At 47.7% G+C, this 19,704-nt stretch overlaps 1 protein-coding gene across 4 annotated transcripts; it reads right to left on the minus strand.

The window, feature by feature from the left end:
* Positions 1–5,995: 5,995 nt before the first annotated feature.
* CLSPN (claspin) lies at positions 5,996–19,524 on the minus strand. Of its 4 annotated transcripts, none has more exons than XM_051770976.1 (25): positions 19,442–19,524; positions 18,661–18,772; positions 17,691–18,145; positions 17,208–17,372; positions 16,525–16,614; positions 16,224–16,296; positions 15,878–15,986; positions 14,825–15,378; positions 14,198–14,389; positions 13,595–13,779; positions 13,033–13,235; positions 12,809–12,873; positions 12,200–12,405; positions 11,580–11,740; positions 11,257–11,483; positions 10,948–11,062; positions 10,189–10,270; positions 9,769–9,863; positions 9,001–9,165; positions 8,794–8,915; positions 8,397–8,524; positions 8,000–8,105; positions 7,835–7,917; positions 7,485–7,646; positions 5,996–7,311 (listed from the first exon to the last, which is right to left on the minus strand). In XM_051770976.1, the coding sequence occupies exons 1-25, from the start codon at positions 19,484–19,486 to the stop codon at positions 7,198–7,200; spliced, it is 4,014 nt and encodes a 1,337-aa protein (XP_051626936.1). In that variant the 5' UTR covers positions 19,487–19,524; the 3' UTR covers positions 5,996–7,197. The 4 variants fall into 4 exon arrangements, with proteins under 4 accessions (XP_051626936.1, XP_051626937.1, XP_051626933.1 ...); XM_051770977.1 differs by having other exon boundaries at positions 10,948–11,059; positions 17,208–17,375; XM_051770973.1 differs by having other exon boundaries at positions 17,208–17,375.
* Positions 19,525–19,704: the final 180 nt, after the last annotated feature.

Raw genomic sequence — 19,704 nt, forward strand, 5'->3', positions numbered from 1 at the left:
CCTCCCAGTGATGCTGGGATGGACTCCACCAGGCACCTGTGTGGCCACGAGCACCCAAAGCATCAGGCTCATCCCAGGCCCCCAGTGCTGAGTGGTACCCCAGGATGCCACCCCTGCCCAGGGCACCAGGGCCACAGGGAGGCAGGATGCTGGGTGGGGAGCCTGGGCTGTCCCCAGCTCCACGTCCAGACAAAGAGCATTGGCAGCCCCCGGCAGCTGGTGTGGGGGGACATAATCCCACAAAAGTCCTGCTCCGGGGGGCTCAGCGGGAGAGGGGAGCTCCCGCCTGTCCTGCCCCACTATTGACTGCCTAAACAGTTCTTTGGTGATTACAATGTAAATATAGCTTTTCATGGAGTAAAGGCCTTTTATGGGATCCACACACACTTAACCACTTAACCCCGGCGACAAAAAGAGCAGTGAATGAGCTGTTTAGAGGCTGCTCGTGCAGAAAAGCTGGGCCTGAATAGGATTTGGGGATGTCTGTGTATCAATTGCTGTGCTCCGGGGGCCCTCAATGGGGCTCCTGCGTTCGAGCATGTGCCAAAGGGCTCGCGTGGGTACGGACGGGGTGTCAGAAAAAAAAAAAAGGAGAAGAAAAAAAGCAGCTGCTTCTCTTTAATAAAACAATGATTTATTCATAGCGACTTGGGGAAGGGGCGGGAGGACACCGGGGTACAGTGAAGTGATGCTTGCCCTGCTCTGTGCCTGGGAGAGGCTCAGGGGATGAGCCTGCCCGGGGAGTGGGAGGCGTGGGGACCCCCAGAACAGCCCGTGGGGACCCCGGAGCAGCACACAGGGACCCTGGAGCAGCACTCAGGGACCCTGGAGCAGCACACAGGGACCCTGGAGCAGCACTCAGGGACCCTGAAGCAGCACACAGGGACCCCAGAGCAGCCTGGGTGGCAGAGCCAGGTCCTGCTGCAGCCCCATCCAGGTGGTGAGGGTGTCCCTGTGGCTCCACTTCTTCAGGCCAGGCACTTTTTGGGGCTTGGGGACACCCCTCTGCTCTTCCTCTGCCACATGGGCACCTTTGCAGTTGGCATCACCCCTGCCCCGGGAGCAGCAGCAGGGCCATGTAGGGGCTGACGTGAGGCTCAGCCTGACACGCCCCATGAATTTCGGGCTGGGAGCAGGGAACAGTGCCTGGGACAAAAGTTAGGGGAGGCAACTGTTGGGGACCCCAACATGGCCACTTGGCACCAACACTCTGGCAGAGAAATGGCACCAGAGGGACACCAGCAGGTCCCGTCCCCTCCACAGACGGGATCACACCGAGGTCCCGACGGGCTGATGAGACACAGACTGAGCCCGGCCACGGCCCTATTTTTAGGCCTGTGCAGATGGAGGGATGAAAGCAGAGGGGGAGGTAGGGCAGGAATAGGAATGAAAGACAAACAAACGCCAAGCAGATGTTGGGAGCAGGGCTCTTCCCCTCGCAGGATGTGCACGTGGCTCCCGGCAACGCCGGCTCGGCTGCCTCGACCCCCAGAGCCCAGGGGACTGTGGGGGGACCAGGGCAGAGCAGGGAGTGATGTCCCCTTTTCCCCCACTGCTGAGGATCACACTGGCCCTCTACCAAAGTGGGGCCACATCAGCCCTGTGCCCTCCTTTGTGGCCCTGGCGAATTTTGGGTGAGGATCTTGCTGTCAAGTCTCTGAATTTTGAATTAAAAGCACCCTGTGGTCACCATGGCACAGCTCTAGGGACAGCTGTGGCTTCAGGCAGCAGCCCCAGCCCACTGGCACCAGGCTCACCACGATGGGAGGCTGTGCTGGGAGTGGGTGCTGGGGCACCTCAGGAGCTGTTTTCATACTTTGGGGCTCGTGTCATCCCAGCTCTGGAGATCACACACGCTCAGCAGATCTGTAGGGGGAGCGAAGGCCACCAAGACCGGCCCAGCTCTGCCTGTGAGCTCATCCCAGATGCCTCACTCGGAGCTTTGTACCCCGAGCGTGGTGAAATCGGGACCACATGGAGGCTTTAATTGCCTGTTGCTTTAATTATCGTCTCTCAGCAGTGGCTGGAGGGGTTGGCGTTGCCTTTGGTGGGGACAGCTGGGATGTGCATCCTGCAGGAGATGCTGGCTGTGGTCACTGCCCTGCCATGGAGTTGGGATGGGATGGGAAATGTCCTGGATGCCAAAACCTCTGTGTGGGTCCTTGACTGGGAGGCTGCTGTGGGGTGGCTCGTTCAGGCACCACAACCTGCCAGCCTGCGGGCTCAGGGTGCCCTGGGGACCCACAGCCATTCCCATCCCATCACGGTGCCAGCCCGGAGCTGGGACTGGGAACAAGCCAGCCCAAGTGGCAGTTCCCAGACCTCACATTCCCAGGCAGGATCAGGCCCCTGTGCCCCAGCCAGGCTCACTAAGGAGCAGGAAGGAGGAAGGAAAAACCATTTTTTTCTCTAATCTAGTGTTTAATTGGGAAAGGTCGGGGGTTTCAAAGCCCTCCTCTAGGTTTCCTGTAAAACAGGAGCGTGGAAACACCACCTCTGGATCCCAGGCAGGTGGGAAGGCAGCATCAGTGCCTTGTGGTTAATTATTCTTCCTGCACAGCAATGAGAGTCAGTGAAGTGGCAGCTGGAAATTGGGCAGTGCAGGAAGGTGCTGCAGGACTGGGCCATGTCCACCTCCAGCCAGGACCTCGGGGCTGAGCCCAGCCTGGCACAGTGACCTCAACCAGCCATGCTGGGATGCAGGACAATCCTGGGCTCTGTGCAGCATCCCCGTGGCACAGGTGAGGGCTTGGACACCACAGGGGCTTCTGCGGTGCCAGGTGGGTGCCAGGACACACGTGAACGTGCCCCTTGGATACTGCACTGCAGGCACAAACACCATCAAATATTGAAAATCAATGGGCCACTGCAAGGGAAGCAGCACAGGCTGTGTTGCATGAAAACAGCCCTGAGGAGCGGAGAAAAAATATTAGCTAAAAATAAAATTAATCTCTTGCAAAGCTGTAAGATTTCTGCTTCCCCTCCCCCCTCCACTGCAATCTTTTATGTCATTTTCTTTAATTACAGCTGGTTTAGATCTCTGCTACCCGGAGAAGCAGAGCTGGAGTCAGCCCTGAATTGGGCTTCTGGATGATACAGGAGAAAATAACAACCCCCCAGGACGGAACATCTGCCCACCCAGAGCACGGGCAGCACTGGGATCAACAGTGATGGCTGATAGTTAACAGGGGATGGAACTGCTGCTCTACAGGTCACCCACTAAACCCAACCCTGCAGGTCTCACAGAGCTGTTTTCCATGCCATGAGCTTGTCTGGACTCTGCACACCCAGGAGCCCCCCCGGCTGCTGGGATCCTGTCTTGGGGCATGAGGAATTCCAGTGAGGGGGGGGCTGTTTCAGGCTCAGCTTTTGGGAATACAACAGCAATTGGAGTGTCCAACCTGTCGGTAACAGAGGGCTCTTGTTTTTACTATATTCCTGTTGTATTTCTCTGTTTCTGGATTTATCTCCTCCGTGTCAGTTTGACTCCAGCCATCCCTGCTGCTCCCTCTGCCTCCTCCGTTTCCTTTTCCAACAAGAGAACCCAAAGCAAAAGAAACAGGCACCAAAACCATCACCTGCTCTGTTCCCCAAACCAACACATGTTAAAAATGCTTATATGGGTCCAAAAACCTGCCCCATCCATCACTGGGCAAGGGATGCACCAGCCCACGAGCAGGGGAAAACCAGAGAGGGTAAATAATTGTGACATGGCTGCTCTGGCAGACACCCCCCCTGTGTGCCTGGGGGGCTTTTTGTCCTTTAACCCCCTTAATGGGTCTGGGACAACTGATTAGAGGCCCAGGACAGATGAGGTGCAGAGCTCACGTGGTGAGTGCTCACCAAACCTGCCCCACGCTGCTTTTCATGTGTCCACTCCGACATAATTTTTCACATGTTGGAAATACAGATGATTTTAGCCTGGGTCCATCTGGTTTCCCAAATAACCTGTCTACTTGATAAATAACATAAATTAAATTAGACAAGACAAACAAATAGTTTTTTTTCTCTCCCCCTTTCAGTCTCTTGGCAAAAAAGGGAAAGAAAACATAATTTAGTGAGTGCCTTGAGCCCCGAGGAGCGGCGCGGCGGCAGGAGCTGGGATTATAAACGTGTCTGCAATGTCAACCTGCACCACACACCCAGGGCCGCTCCTCCCTCTGCTTTTAAGCCCTTTTTTTAAATTTCTTCGTTATCATTTGGGTTCCTAAAGGCTCATTCTCTCTGCAAACTCAGCAGGTAACAGTACACGTTAGCAGCACTGCGGTGCTGTCAAGGATCAGCAGCTCGGATCCCAAAGGCTTTATTCCTCCTGTTCCCTGCAGGGGAAAGGGAAACTGAGGCACAGAGGTGTTGTTATCAGAGCTGCCCAACTGGGGTGAAAATCCACATCCTGCCAGGCTGCAGCCAACTTTTGCACCAAACAAAATCAAAACCAAACCTCACGGATCCCGACTTGCAGCTGTAACTGCTCGGAGTTATCCCAAGGTACAACTAGAGGGGAAAAGCAGGGAGGGAAGCAGAAGCAGCTCTTCCTTCAGCCCAGGACAGTCTTGCAGACACCACCTCACAGAAGCATTTAGGATGGAAAAGACCTCCAGGATCATCGAGTCCAACCTTTGACCAGCTCCAGCTCAGGCTGAGCCGCAGCACTGCCCGGGGCTGGGCACAGGACCCTCATCCTGCTCTGCCCAGCCATTCCCTCCTTCCCAGCTCACTCCTGGCACTTCCAGCAGCAAGAGGGAGGATTTTTCTCCCTGTTAACACAGCGGCCTCATGTCAGTGCCAGGAGGGGGGAGCTGAATCGATACCTGAAAATGAGAAGGCAAAGCTGAGTCAATGTGCCAGACAGGAGCAGGGGGAGCCCTGGAAAAGCCAGAGGGAGGAGATGGATTGGGAGCAGGGCAGGACAGGGGTGGGAGCACAGGTAAGGGCCAGGGCCAGACCCACAGCTCTGGGGATGGAGTCTGGCACAAGGAGTAGCAGCAGCATCTCAGCACGAGGCTCAACCCTCCTGCTGTTGAGATTCCACAAAGAATGTGTCCCTGGCCTCCCACCACTGCTCCCCTTCCATGGAATGTGCTCCCAGGCAAGAAATCTATCTTAAAGGGAAAATTCTGAAGGGAAAACAAAATAAAAGGCAGAATTATGGCCAGCATGTGCTGAAGAGAGGCCAGGAAGCCACTAGGACTCAGCCAACCCTCTAAAGGTGCTCTTCAAGCTTCCACTTTCTAATGCAAAAATGGAGCAGTTTCAGGTCTCTATAAAATGTAATCCTTTCCAATGCCAGAGTTTGGACAACTGCAAGAATTTCCCCTGGAGTCAAGACACAGTTTAAGCTTTAGTGATTCTGCCTTCCCCTTTTGCCAGAGGAAGCACATTCTCTTGCTGCTCTCTAGTGGCAAAATTCAGAGAAAATGCCCAATTTTGCAGCTTTGAATAATTTTATCCAATAAATCTGTGCTGAATTAGTACAACTTACTGATCAGAGAAACATCATGACAGGGAATTAAGATGATGTTCAGAAATCATCTTTCAGTTACACTGTTCTTTAGGAAACTTCTGATAATGAAGGAGGAAAGCCTATTTCTCTTCCTTTAAATCTCCAATCCCAAATCCAGGTAACATTAATTACTAGAATTGCTGGTATGAGCTGAAACAGGCACTCCTCAAGCCCAGGATAAAGGAAGTTTTGTCTAGCAACTAAAAAACCCAAAACTATTGAAGCAAGAAAAAACCACCATATTCCTCAGGCCAAGAATTTTATGCAAACCCAAGTGGAGGACTTGGGGAGTTGAGAATTCACACTCCAATAAACACAGGGGGTTGTTTTTGTTGTGTTCCAATAGTATTGCAGCTGTTCCTAGTGAAGGGCTTATAGTGTGGCTACAAAAGCAATGAAAATAAAGAGACAGACAAAAATATTGGGGAAAAAAACCCCAACACACATATATACAACTGAGTGAAATCCTGTAAATTAATTCCAACTGCCTCCAAAATTAAAATCACATTTTATTGTAAACTTGCACTTCAATTAGTACCATAATTCTTTATAAACATAATATACAATAAAACATTTTACACACAGCACACCAGGTGTGTGCTCACGATGGTACAAAATTTACAGCCCAGACACTTCTCTGACATGTTGGCACCTCAAGAATGTGACATCCAGTCCCAGAGAGGTTCAGTCTCACAGAGCAGGATCCTGTGGCACCATTATCTGCTCTCCAACACCTTCAACATGCGACCAGAACCATCAGGAATGCTGGATATGCTGGCTCAAGTTTCTCTCACACTATTTAGAATAGTTGTGAATGATGGTTCCTTCTTAATTCCCTCATCCTAGACCAGCCCTTTCCTTACTGGCTGCTCAGGAATGGATGGTTTCTCCTGGATGAGTGCAGCTTCCATGAAAACAACGGAATGGACAATTTAAGACAGTCTGAAGTTGGGCAAACCAAACCAAACCAAACCAGCCAACTCTCCCCACCAAAGCAAATAAAAATCCCACATACCTCCTCTCCCACGTTACTCACATCCTTCCCTCTCCACACACACATTCATCTGCATGTTTAAGGATATCAACAGTAATAAAAACTTGGAAAGAAACCCTTCTCATACTGGGACCTTTTTTTTACAAAGTAAACATTTCAGAGATAAATTAGAGCTTCTTAAAAGGTGAAGCTTAATAAATGCTCAACGTTAGAGAAAACAAGACACTGGAGGAAGGCACAGCTAAAACTTTGTGCTGCAGGTGTAAAGGACAGTGTCCTGCCACAGCCAGCACAGCTGCCTTCTCTCCCAGGGCTGCAGAAATCCCTCCTTTCTTGTGCTTTCAGCTAAATGAGGCATTTCTGTGTCATCCCTGTCACACAAATGGCATTTCCAGGTGGAACTGATACCACTGCAACACCTGTGAGGGCAGCCCTAACAGCAGGGTCAGGTTCCTTAATGCTTGGGAAAGACCAGGTTAGCATTTCATTCCAAACCAGGAATGGACTCTGTGCTCCCATCTGCCACGGAGAACTGGCAAGGAACAAAGGGGAATGCACAGAACCACTGCCTGGAAATCACTGGAACCTGTGAAGGAGGTGGCAGCACTTTGTTTCCCTGCCTGGTGGCTGTTGGCAGATTGGCTGAGCAAACTGCAGCTGGCAAAGAGGAGACATGGCTTCTGGCCCTGAACAGGAATATTCAGCTCTCCAAGAACTGGAAGATGCTTCGGCTCTGACTGGTTTCCTCTGTGCTCTCCACCCTGGGCCGCTTGGCCAGCGATGTTACCGCTGCAGAAGGGCCTCTCTTCTTCACCTAAGGGGAGTAAAATACATTAAGATACACAAAGTCCTCCCAAAAGATTAAATTCTCAGTTATGAGATAATTATTTGGTGTGACAGCAATGCTCTTAACTGCTTGGTAGAGTTCAGTGCCTGTGTGTTCAAATAATCTACACAACTGGCAGCACCTGCCACCCACATCTTTACCTGAGGTTTTGATTTCTCTTTTGCCTCTTCACTCTTCTCTGGGGAAAGTGTATGAAAGACAAAATTCCTTGAATTTCGAGGGGCATTTGGATTCAGATCTGACATTGCTGCCAGTTTCTGAAGGACAGCTTTAGGTCTCTTCAACAGAGACCCATTTTTTATCTGAAGGACAAAGAACAGCTGTGTTAAACCACTCACAGGAACAAGACAGGTTGTTTAGCAAGTTACTCTTCATAGTAAAACTACTCCCTACTCAAATGTTACTACAATACAAAGCAGGAGTGCCCAGCATGCAGGGGCAGCTGACTTGGCTGTGTTGGGAAATGCCATTTTTCAGGATCATCACTCACCTGGCTGTCACTGGCAGGTCTGAATGCTTCAAAGGGGTTCCTGGGTAACAGGGCAGTGTCCCGTGCCACCACTGCTGGGCTGGCTGGCAGAGACACACAGAGAGTTCAGACACTGACCTTTCCTTCTCTTTATTTGCTTGTCACTTCAATAAAATTCAAGCTCACCTTTCTTCTGCAGGGACTTGGCAGTCACTTTTTTTGCTAGTTTCATGAATTCGCTGTCTTCACCAATTTCTTCCTCTTCCTCCTCCTGCTCTTTGTTTTTTTCCTTCTGTAACAGAGAAAATAGAAAAAAAATTCCTATTAAGAACGAACATTTCATTCAGTATTTTAAGCAGACCAAGTATTTTCTTTATGTAAATTAATATATTATTTATTTACTTTCTACTGTAAGAGTTCATTACGATTTCTTAGATACTTTATCATCCTTGTTCTATTAATGAACAGCATCACATTCAGCTGAGAAATCTGACCAAATCCTGAAGTTTAACTTGAGGAACAAACAGCTTCCCACCCAGCAATGACAGAGACTGAGCAAGCCTCTCTGGCAGCTCAGCAATACCTGCTCACGAAGCCACTGCTCTCGCTCGAATCGCTCCTTCCTCCACTTCACTTCTGTCTCATCAAACTGCTCGTTGTCCTCATCATTATCTGAGTCTCCCTGGAACAAGTCCATCTGTGAGGCAAAATCTAGGCAAAGAAATGAGATAGTTATCTATCCATTTTAAAAATGCAGACTAGTAAAAAACAACAACAAAGACCATCCATAACAAAACCAAAAATCAATCAAACAAACAGAACAAAAAACTCCAATGAAATAAAAACACAGAAACACCCCCCCTGATTTATCCCTGAAGTGCTTTGTTTAGGACCACTGAGGACTCCTGAGTGCTGTTCCATGTCCAGACACAGCCTGTTCCCCACGCCTGCCCCTCTCCCAGCTCTGGATCCCAGCTCACCTATGTTTTTCCAGCGGAACCTCCTGGTCCTGCCCGGGCCGTCGCTGTGCAGGTCCCCGTCGGGCAGGTACCTCTCCTGGTACAGGCGGAGCTGGCGCTTGTCGTCATCCAGCATGGCCTTCCTGCAGCACAGGGCACAGGGAGAGCTTAGGCCAGGGGACACCCCAGAGCCAAGACCTCACACACACTGCTGCTGCTGCCACTGACATGTGTAGTTTATGGATTTGGTTTCCTAATTCCACTTCACTGGGCAGCTCCTCGTCGATCAGCTCCTCTTCGTACTCGTTCAGGTCTTCGCCGTCGTACTCATCCTCACTCCCCACGTCACTCCCCGACAGCTCTGCCTCGTCTTCCATGAAATCCCGCAGCTTTCTGGAAAAGGATGTTAAAAGAGTTCGGTTTGGGGGCACAGCAATCATCACACAAATCTTCAGGAAGCAAGACTGATCCTTTGACATAAAATTAACACATTTCCTAAGGATGTATCAGTTTCTCCTGCAATTTTTGGAAAGACCAAGCCTTGAGTTCTTGCACATTCACACACACACAGTCTGTCAACATGCAGCACCCCAAAGTAGTGTCATCCACCAGATTCCTTACCAGAGGTGATGGCAGGAACCACCAACCAGAGCTTTTACTTACTAGAACAAATAAGATCTAAGACACGAGGAGCGAGAACAATTCTCTTGCATCCTATTTCTTGGTAAAAAAAAAAATGTTGCATTGCTTTCATTGTGGCCTTTTGATTTTCATTAATAATGAGAATTGTAATCAAAATTATCTACAACCCACCAGCAACACAGTTGAACTCCCACAATGTGACAGCACCAGAGCAAAAAACCAGAGACATATGAAAAACTAGACCATATAAACATCAGCTACTAATGCTGGAGAGGGAAAAATTACAAATCACATTTCTAGTGCTATTACTATTCTATTCTCTGGCAATTAATTTACAAAAAAAGATGTTCTTACAGTTTCTTCTTCAAGCCCTGTCTATGTCTCAGCACTGCTTCCTCTTCGTCGCTCGTTTCTGCTTCTTCAGTAGCACTGTCTCCATCTTTTTCGTCCTGTCAAAGAGAAAATTTTCAGAAATAAAGGAATTTTTGGCAGTGGATTGCTTTGTAATGACAGATTCTGCTGTTCTCAATCAAGAAACAGAGTAAAACACCAGAGGTTTTTCAGAGGATTTGCTATGCTGACACATTATCCAGTGTATCATAATATTGAGGAGACGTTTTGAATGATCCAGACTTCGCTCTTGGAAGTGTCTCAGTAGCTTGGTATGGAACTTGTGATACTTTGCATTGATGGATATATTAAAAAAACCAGGAAAATAAATGGAATTATCTTAGTCAGGAGCTGTAGCAGCCACCTGGCTCCATCAGTCCCCACCTCTTCACTTGCAAAGGCATCTTCATCTGTTAAGAGCTGAAAACCACCAAGTTCTTCTTGTTCCTCCTCCTCTTCCTCTTCCCTAGGGGAAAAGTAAATGGGAAAAATGCACATTTTCAGGCTTTGCAGCAAATCAAGGCAAAATTTCAACCACCATCCAGCTGGTGTCAGGCAATTCCCTGTGAGTGCTCAGATACAGTCTCCCACCAGCATTTACCTTTAAATGCCCCAAATCCCCATTAGTGTCCATGTTTTAACACCTCAGGCCTTCAATTGCAGAAACCATGGGACAAGTACTAATTTCCAAATGTGTTCCCCTCTAAAACTCCTCTTGCATCCCCCTAACATTCCCACTTGTATGGCTGCCTGACAAGAGGCTTAACACCTTTTAACTTAGTCAATAAAAAACTCCAAGTGTCCAACTTACACTTGGTTACAGCAGTTTGGTGACAGCCCAGAACAGACCTCAAAAGTCCCACTTTTAACCATTTTTTCTCAGTTTAATGCAAGTTCTTCAATGTTTCTCTCACTACCACTGAAAGTCAAGGAATTCCCCCTTCAGGGTAGCTGTGGGAAACAGTTTATGCTGCCAATTTAGAGAGTGACTGCTGAGCAACTTGCAATATTCCTCCCCTTCAGCTCCAAAACAAACCACACTTTTGCTGACAGCAAATTGATGTCAAACAAGAAAACATGCCAAGAGTGAAACAAGACAGGTGCTAGAAAAGCTTCTGGAAATTTCAGGAGAGCCATGCTAACCTGTCTGTGGGAAAGGAGCCTGAACAGAGCTCCAGAGCCTCTGCCATTGGATCTTCTATGTCACTGTCTTTTTCTGCCTTGGAAGACACCGAAGAAGCCCATGTGGGAGAACCTGCTACAGAAAGCAGTAAGATGGCAACTTATTTCTACTCTTAAAGTGTCAGAGAACTTCCCAGAAACAACAGTGTGCAAGCTCCCAGCAAAGATGAAATTCCACACGTGGCACCAGTGCCCAGACCTGAAGGTACCCCAGCAAAAAGCTTCTAAATGAAGCAACCAGCAAAGCTGAAAAGAGAATTCAGGACATACTCTGAGACACGAATTTTCCTGAACAAAGATTGAGCAGTTCTTCCATGTTCTGCTTTTTGCTGCTGCTGGGGTTTGGCACATGTTCAGCTTGGCTGCTGAACTGTCCAGAGCACAGGTCCAGCAACTCATCCATGTTGGCATCCATGGCATTCTCATCCATGCTTGCCAGAGGCAGCTGATGCTTGGAGGACTGGTATTTATTCCTGTGTTGTCCAACGTTCAAGAACCTGAAAGAAAGGCTGTAGTTAGAAAAATCTTGCTGAATGGTACATCCTGTTTATACTAACAGGCACAAACCACCCTCCTTTACACCCATCACTTACCCATCTGCATCAAGCAGCTGGCTCTGAGTGTCATCTTCCAGGGAAAATTGAAACCGAGACTCCCCAGCCCCTGGAAACAAACTCTTGGGCTCAGGAGAGGCATTGTACAGGTCCTGGGAATCTTCTATGGGAAGGGAGGGCTCAGATGTCTTTCCTGAGCTCTATTCAAAGGAACATGAAAATATCTAAGTTGTTTTGCAAACCTAAATTCAAAAGCAAGAACGGAATAAAACAATTAAGTTATTTTAAAGGATTAAGACTATGCAGGAGTCAAGTCTGTCCACACTGCTCCAATAAATTACAGGGGTTCACTGATATCAGATGTTGTGCAGTCCATGTAAATACACTTAGAAACCGTATTTATGATGCACATATTTTAGATATAAAAACCAGATTATAGCATCTTTGATGCTTTAGAATATAAGTTTTTATAAAGTCATTTTTATCCATTCCAATGTGGACACGTTGTAAGCTCCAGGGACAGTTTGCTCCTCTGAAATCTTACTCTTCCCAAAGCATTTGCCTGGTTTGATTTCTCTGATAGCCCTGACCAGCAGAATAAAATACATTTATTCCCCACCCACTGTGTCAATATAAGACAGTGAGGCTGAGAACCTCACCTTGGAAGCAGAGCTGATGAAGCTTGTTTTGAAGAAGCCTGGGGAGGGTGACCTGAACCCTCCTGCTGCAGGGAAGAAGGTCCCTCCCCGGGAGGCCTGTTTGTTACAGGGCTGGTAGGACGGGATCATGGAGCCAATGAACTCAAAGCTGCTGTTGTGGCTGTTGTCCTTTGCCAGTGTTGGCAGAGAAAATGAATCATCATCCTCTGGAAATAAAAAAATACAGTGCTTAACTTCTTCTTTTTTGTGTGTGACCCAGCAGAACCTCAATACAACATTTTGCAACTTTGACACTTTGCTAAAGACTCATTATTTTGTGGTCAGGTTGGATTTCCTTCTTCTCAGAGGATGCATGTTACACTTTTTGTATGGAATTTCATATTATTGATTCCTGATATTTCATATTTCTTCCAGTATTATTTTGAACTTTATTTTCCTCTAGTCTTTTCAAGCCCTCCCATTTTTTTCATCAATCTAAAGTTTTATAATCATGCTGTAAAACTGCACAGGTGATGAGATAACAGAAATACTGAGTACCAATCTCAAATTTAAACTTCTACTTGTGCCAAGTGAAAAAAAATGCTAGTTAGGATAATAATTCTACTTTACCTAACTTGGTAGAGCCTTTGTCTGCAGCTTCTTCCATTTCCAGTTTCTCATCAGGAAGAGAATACCTGCAATTCATTAAATAAAAGGTATTTGCTAACAAATTCAGGATGAGTTGCAAAACAAACAAGGTGACAAGCAAAAATTCCTATAAAACTCTTCAAACAAAAACATCTACATGTGATCAAATTTAAAATTGCTCAGTCACCATTTTTAAGGCTATTTACCCCATTTTTGAGGAGCTGTCCTTAAAAAGCATCAATGTAGACTCTGTTGAAGGATGTTTTAAAACAGAATCACAGTGCTCAGATTTCTCCAGCTTTTCTCCATCAACTGATTCTTTGTCCGTTTCTTTATCACCATCTTCAACGTGTTTCTCTTCTGTATCTTCATTATCTTCCTCTGCTTCATCAAGCAGAAACTCTGACTCCTAAAAGACATCCCCAAATATGGCACAGAGATGGTGATTATTGCCATGGTAAACCCTACCCCAGGTCAGGCAGGTGACCTGTTTGGCCCCACCAGGAACAAGCCAAGGGTATGTAAAAAGAGAAAGGAGCATCAGAATCTTTTATACGCTTATATTTGATTTTAATAGTGTTTAGACAAACAAAGAAAATACTAATAAATAAAGTTTCAGACAATCCAAACCCTGAAAGTGACAACTGCAGCCATTTTTTAGCTTCTGGGAATCTCCCTCATTAACAGTGTACAGAAGTCACATTGCACTGGGGAGAGGAAGCAGAACAGAGAAGCTGATGAGGTTACGGAAAAGTGCTGCATACAGACCTCGTGGTCACCTTCTTCCTCCTCCTCAGACTCATCTGTCATCTCTTCCTCCTCCTCCTCCTCCTCCTCCTCCAGCATCTCCTCGTTATCCAGTTTGAACAGCGCCTGCCGCTTCTGGCGCTCCTCGGTCCTGCGGAGCTTCATGGCCTCCTGCAGCTTGGCCTTCAGGGCCTGGAGCTTCTCCCCTGGGCAGGAATGGAACAAGGGAATGGTTGGAGCTGGAAGGGACCCTAAAGACCACCCAGTTCCACCCTCCTGCCATGGGCAGGGACACCTCCCCCTAGCCCAGGTTGCTCCAAGCCCCGTCCAACCCAGCCTTGGGCACTTCCAGGGATGGGGCAGCCACAGCTTCTCATGGAAGCACGAAAAGTGCAAGGAACCAGTTGCAGAGATCTGACTGAGGCTGTTCTACACTGGCCACTGCTATTTAAGAGGTCTACCAAGATTTATTTTTTTAAAGACAGAGAGGGACCATAATCATCTCAGAGATGAAGAACCCTTCACCTGTATTTCCAAGGGCAGAGCTGGGAAACAGAGAATGAGAGAGGAGAATAAAGACCAAGTGTTTTCCAATTCAATCCTCATCACTTCTCCCCCACCAACCTGGCTTTGTGTGGGCCATTTCCTCCAGGCTCTCTGCAGCCAACACTGCTGGCACCACATCTGCTCTCAGTTCCTCCTTCCCATCAGATGTTGTCTCCTTACGGATGATGTTCATGTTTACGGCCCGCTCTGGTTTGGATTTTGATGTTCTGAGAGTGTGCTTCAAGAAACGTGCTTTCAGGGCTTCCAGTTCTTTAAAGGCATATTAGATTAAATTAGTTTGATAGCATTTAAAAGCATTGAGCACTGAAAGTTGTAGCAAGAGTAGGCCTTGAGATTGTTTTTTTTCCTAAGGGTAGTTTAAAAATTAAATCTTTAATACTAAAGTATTTGCAAATCCATTCTATTTTCTAATAATAAAGCATTACAGGATATTTTTGCTGTAATTTGTATTTTATTGATATTAGCTGATATTGGATTACCTTACCAGTGACCACCATTTATCCACAAGACCTCACTTCCAGCCCAGCCTCCCAGACACCAGGCAAATCCAAATTTCTATTAACACATCTCAGAGAATCCACAGTAGTAAGTGAATGTGCCTGACTGTTCTATCACCTAAATACTTCTCAGATTTTCCAGCTAAAGTCAGGTCAGTGCTGCTCAGGATTACAACACAAGTGATACCTTTGTTTGAATCAGCTTCATCGAGGTTTATGAAGGATTCGTTGTCAGAGCAGATTCTTGGCTTGATGGACAGGTCTATTCCCAGCTCACGAAGTTTATCCAGCTTGGATTTCCTCACTTTTTCAGGCTGTGCCACCAATCCAGGCCCTGCCTGGTGACTGTTTGTTTCACCTGGTACGTCTGGTGCTGTTTGGCCTCTTTGCTCAAGGGCATCTCCTGCTGCTGGAGGAATTTCACTCTCCTTTTGCTCACCACCATCAGTGCTCAGGAGGTTGGAGAGCTGCTGCTCCTCTGTGGTATCACCAGTTGTTACAGTCTCAACTGCACAGGAACCCTCATTATCCTGCCTGGGCTGCTCAGCACAGTCCTCTGGCAAGTTCTTCCCCACAGCAGCAAGAGGCTCATTCACAGCAGCATCAACATCTCTGCCAAGGCTCCTTTCTGGTTCAGCAGCTGCTGATTGATCACCTTCCACTGGCCCCTCTGTGCAATCCCTGCTCAAGTTCCCAGTGGCTGCAGATTCCTCATTTAGGGGCAGTTGGTATTTTGAGGACCTAACGAAGGCAGAAAGAAATGTATCATCCATGGCTGGTGTGAAAGGGAGCAGAGGGTGAGAACAAACCCAGAGAGAAAGAAATCATTTTCCAATTATTGCCATCAATGTGTAGGAAGAGGTGAAGGACAGAAATCTGGAAAACCATTTGGAGAACAGAAGGAAGTGCAAAGGCTTTGTACTAGTTCCATTATCACAGTACCAAATTCCTGAGGGATCCTGTGATTACTGTAGCTTCAGTATTTTACTACTCATTACTCAAAAAAAAACCACCAAAACATTGGGGTCCAGCCTAAACCCCATTAAAGCAACTTTGCAAGAGGAAGTTCATTCATCTTAGTTACTCCTGGGCTCTGATTACTCCAACAGTAGCACTGTGTCATGACTGCAGCAGTGCTTTATGCCAACAGTGATATTCTCCAAATGGCCAGGTGTTCAAGGAATTCAAGGAACCTAACAAAGCCTGAAAAGAGAACCATGAGGAAGGTTTAAGTCCTTACTTGAGCAAGGCCATGGCATTTCCTTGGCAGGCTGGTCGAGGTCTGCGCTTGTAGAAGTCGTGGATGGTTTTCGTCTCAGGCACGTGGTATGGGAGAGACACAGATGATTCTGCCAAAGAAAGGAGGTGAGAGAAAACTCAAAACATTCAAGACATTTATTTCATAACAAGTATCTTTGTTTTCATTAGTTACAAAAATACCTTTAACAGCATCGAGCACCTTTCAACCCTCAGTAACTCCTGTCAGGTCAAAGGAGGCTCGAACCTTTGGGGTAAATCCTTTCAATTTCTCCCCTGAATTTCTGAACAGTTTATACCCCTCTACACACCAAGAATTAAAGTTTTACCTCTAATAAGTCGTTGGGTCTCACTGTGCAGTTGTTTAATGGCCTCTTTACTCAACCTTGCTGCTTTCCGCTCCTTAGGGGAAGAAAAGAAAGGTTTCTGAAGTCAGGAAACAAAACACAGGGCTCTCTTTCTACTTCTTAAATAGCTTACTTTTCCCTTCAAACAGAAAGGAGTCAGAATAAAGCAGCTAGTTTAAAAAAAAATAAATTAAAAATAGCAAACCAACAAAACCATTGGACACTGTGCATACATTTGTGTCACAAAAAACAACACAGAGTTTTAAAAAGAATACCAGCTCACCTTCCTCTTTGGCTCCTTTAGCACAGGCTTCTCATCCTCCTCATCAAATACATGTTTGTAGTCCTCACTCTCCAAAAAACGTTCTTTGTTCTACAGGGCATAAAAAGAGACTCGATTATTTATCTTGATACAAAGGCACTACCAAGGGCAAACCAGTGAAAAATAACTGTACAGAACCACCACTGGTCAGCAAAACCACCACAAATCCCACATAATGGCAGATTTCCAAAGGTCCTGCCCCAGTGTGATCTTTATAACTTGCCAGGACAACACCCCTCCATCTTTAGGAACAAAAACCAAAGGACTGTTCTCCCCTCTGCCACAGTGATACAACTCCACCATTGTCAAAGAGAGTTTTAGTACCTGCTCATGTGCAAATTCCTCACTAAAAAACAATAATCGTGGAATGGTTTGGGCTGGAAGGGACCTTAATGCCCGTCCAGTCCCACCCCCTGCCATGGGCAGGGACACTTTCCACTGCCCCAGGTTGCTCCAAGCCCCATCCAACCTGGCCTTGGACACTCCCAGGGATGGAGCAGCCACAGCTTCTCTGGGTAACCTGTGCCAGGGCCTCAGCACCCTCACAGGGAAGGATTTCTTCCCAATATCCCATCTAACCCTGCCCTCTGGCAGTTTGAAAGAGAGTATATTTACAATAATCTTGTACCACAATCAACTGTTACCTTGTGTTTTTTCACTTTGTTTTTCATTGCTGCTCGTATGGATTCCAGGGACTCCTCATCCTCGGGGGGGTGATCATCCTCATCTTCTAAGCCATTATCAAAGAGCTCTTTGTCATCCAGAAGACATCCACTGTCATTGAAGGGGAACCTCTCACCACCATCCACCTGCTTCCAGAAGAGTGAAGTATTTGTGTGATTCATTTCAGAAGGTCCCTTTGGTTCTTTGGCACTAATTTAAGATGACATTAAATCCTTGACCATTAGATGCAGATTGAACTGCAAATTTAATCTAATTTAATTTAATCTAATCTGCAAAATTTGCAGATTAGACTTGTCTGGTGCTCTGTGGATCCCTGTGGATCTCACACCTGCTGCAGGAATGTGGACAGCACAACACTGAAGCACTGGAACAGAACAACCACAAGCAACAATAAATTGAACTTAGTTGAGAAAATATCTGAGATTTTCTGCCAAAAAACCCACCTCTGCCCCAGGCTTCTTTTCTTTTTTCAGCTGTTTAAGGACCTCCATTCTTTTTTCCTTCTCCTTCCTTCTTCTTGATTTCCCTGCAGCTTTTCTTTCTGTCTCCTCTTCAACATCGTGTTTGTGTTTCCTGTAATTTCTCCCAGATTTTAGGGGTCTCTCCTCTCCTGGCTCACCCTGAGCCAAGCCAGGTATCCTGCCTGTTTCCAGGTTTTCAGTCTGTAGCTGGTCACCAGTGTCACTGTCCTCACTGTCCAGCAGAGCCTGGCGAATCCGACTGGATTTCTTGTTCCTCTGGGCAGCAACGTTCTCCTTTTCCTCCCCGTTTCCCTTGTCTGCACCCAGAGTCTCCTCCTGCAGGGACGAGCCTCTCTCCTCTCCATCTTCACTCTCACTGTCCTGCAGCACCTTCTTGCTTTTTCCTTTCTTACGTACAAAAACCTCTTCTTCTGAATCTGACGAAATACATGGAAACAAAACAGAAATCCCACAAGTTAATTAACAAGCAGTCAGAGTTCCATCTCTTAAATTTCATGGGTGTTGCCATCTGCACCAAATCAGCTTGAACTCAACTTTTGAAACCCCACTTCTCCCCGTAGTGCAGCATTTAATTAAACCCAAACTGATGTTAAAGGGTTTTAACCTATTAGAAAAAAGAGGCAAAGCTGGAAATCCTTCACTGATGGTGACTTGCCTTGAAAGAGTAATAAAACCCCAGAGATAAAGTAAAAGTACAGGGGTCAAAAAAATCATAAAAGAAAAGGAATAAGCAATTAAGGCACTCACATCCCATTCATTATTTTCCTTTCTGTACCTCAAAAAACGCTTTTCAGAGATTTACAGATGCCTGAGCAACAAAAAGGAGTTTGGACTCCTGCAGGCCAAGCAACGGCAAGTTCCTAGAAAGGCATTTATGAAACAAAAAAATGCAGCGTTGTAGGGAAAAGCAGATTCTGGGAAGGTTACAGACCTCTGTCCTCGCAGGAGGCTGAGCCCTGGCCCGTCTCACAGCTGCCCTGGCCACTGTCAGAGTCGCTGTCCAGGGCCTTCTGCAAGTCGGGGTTCAAATCTGCCAACGGCAACTACAAAGCAAAACACAATTGATCTCGTCATGGCAAATATTGGTTATGTGGTTTGACTCCGAACTCATTTCAAAACCTGGCCAACCTCACACATAACGGAATACACACCCATTACCGTGTTGTATTTTAACTATTGGAATCTACACGTTTACTGATATTTGTTAATGGTATTTACCATATTTACCAACGCACATGGCTATTTACAAATGGGAGGTGACACTTCGTCAGCTTTCGCTACAACTTAAAGGCGAGTTTGCGCAGAAGAATAACAGACTCCACGCCGGGCGATGGGATTTTATTCAGACACGATATTTCATTATTCGCTGATTTTCCCCCAAAGCCCTCGGCCCGGGCCCCTCCCATCATGCACCGCGCCCTCAGGGACAGGCCGCGCGCGGCGCTCCCGGCGTGCCCCGCGGCCGGAACAGCGGGCGCGGGGCACGCCGGGAGTTGTAGTCCGCGAGGAACACCAAGCCCGGTGGCGGCGCGGGACCGAGGCCGGCGGGCAGGAATGGCTGTAGCCACCAGTCCCCATACCTGTACCGACACCGGCACGGGCACCGCTACCGCCACCTCCTCGCTGCCCCTCTGCCAGAGGAGCCGCGACGCCGCAGGCAGCCGCCAGCAGCCGCCCGTCCGCGCAGAGCGGAGGAGAGCGGCAGCACTCACCTCAGCGAGTCCCGCCGCTGTCGCCGCTCCCGGTGCCGCCGCCATGTCCCACCCGCGCTCCCGCCGTCCGGGAACCGCTTCGAGCCTTCGCGCGCTGCCTTGGCCCCGCCCCGCGCCCCGGGACAGCCAATGGCCGCGCGGAACGGCCCCGGCAGCCCCGCCCCTCACAGAGCTATTGGGTGGGTTTCTCGCGTAGCCCCGCCTCCTCAGCCTGGACCAATCGCTGCTCGCGCTGCGAGTGCGCCCGGGCTCTGTGGCGCCTC

Source organism: Manacus candei, unplaced genomic scaffold, assembly GCF_025592945.1.
Source record: "Manacus candei isolate 608988 ecotype Guabito, Panama unplaced genomic scaffold, ASM2559294v1 h1tg000127l, whole genome shotgun sequence".
Taxonomy (NCBI): domain Eukaryota; kingdom Metazoa; phylum Chordata; class Aves; order Passeriformes; family Pipridae; genus Manacus; species Manacus candei.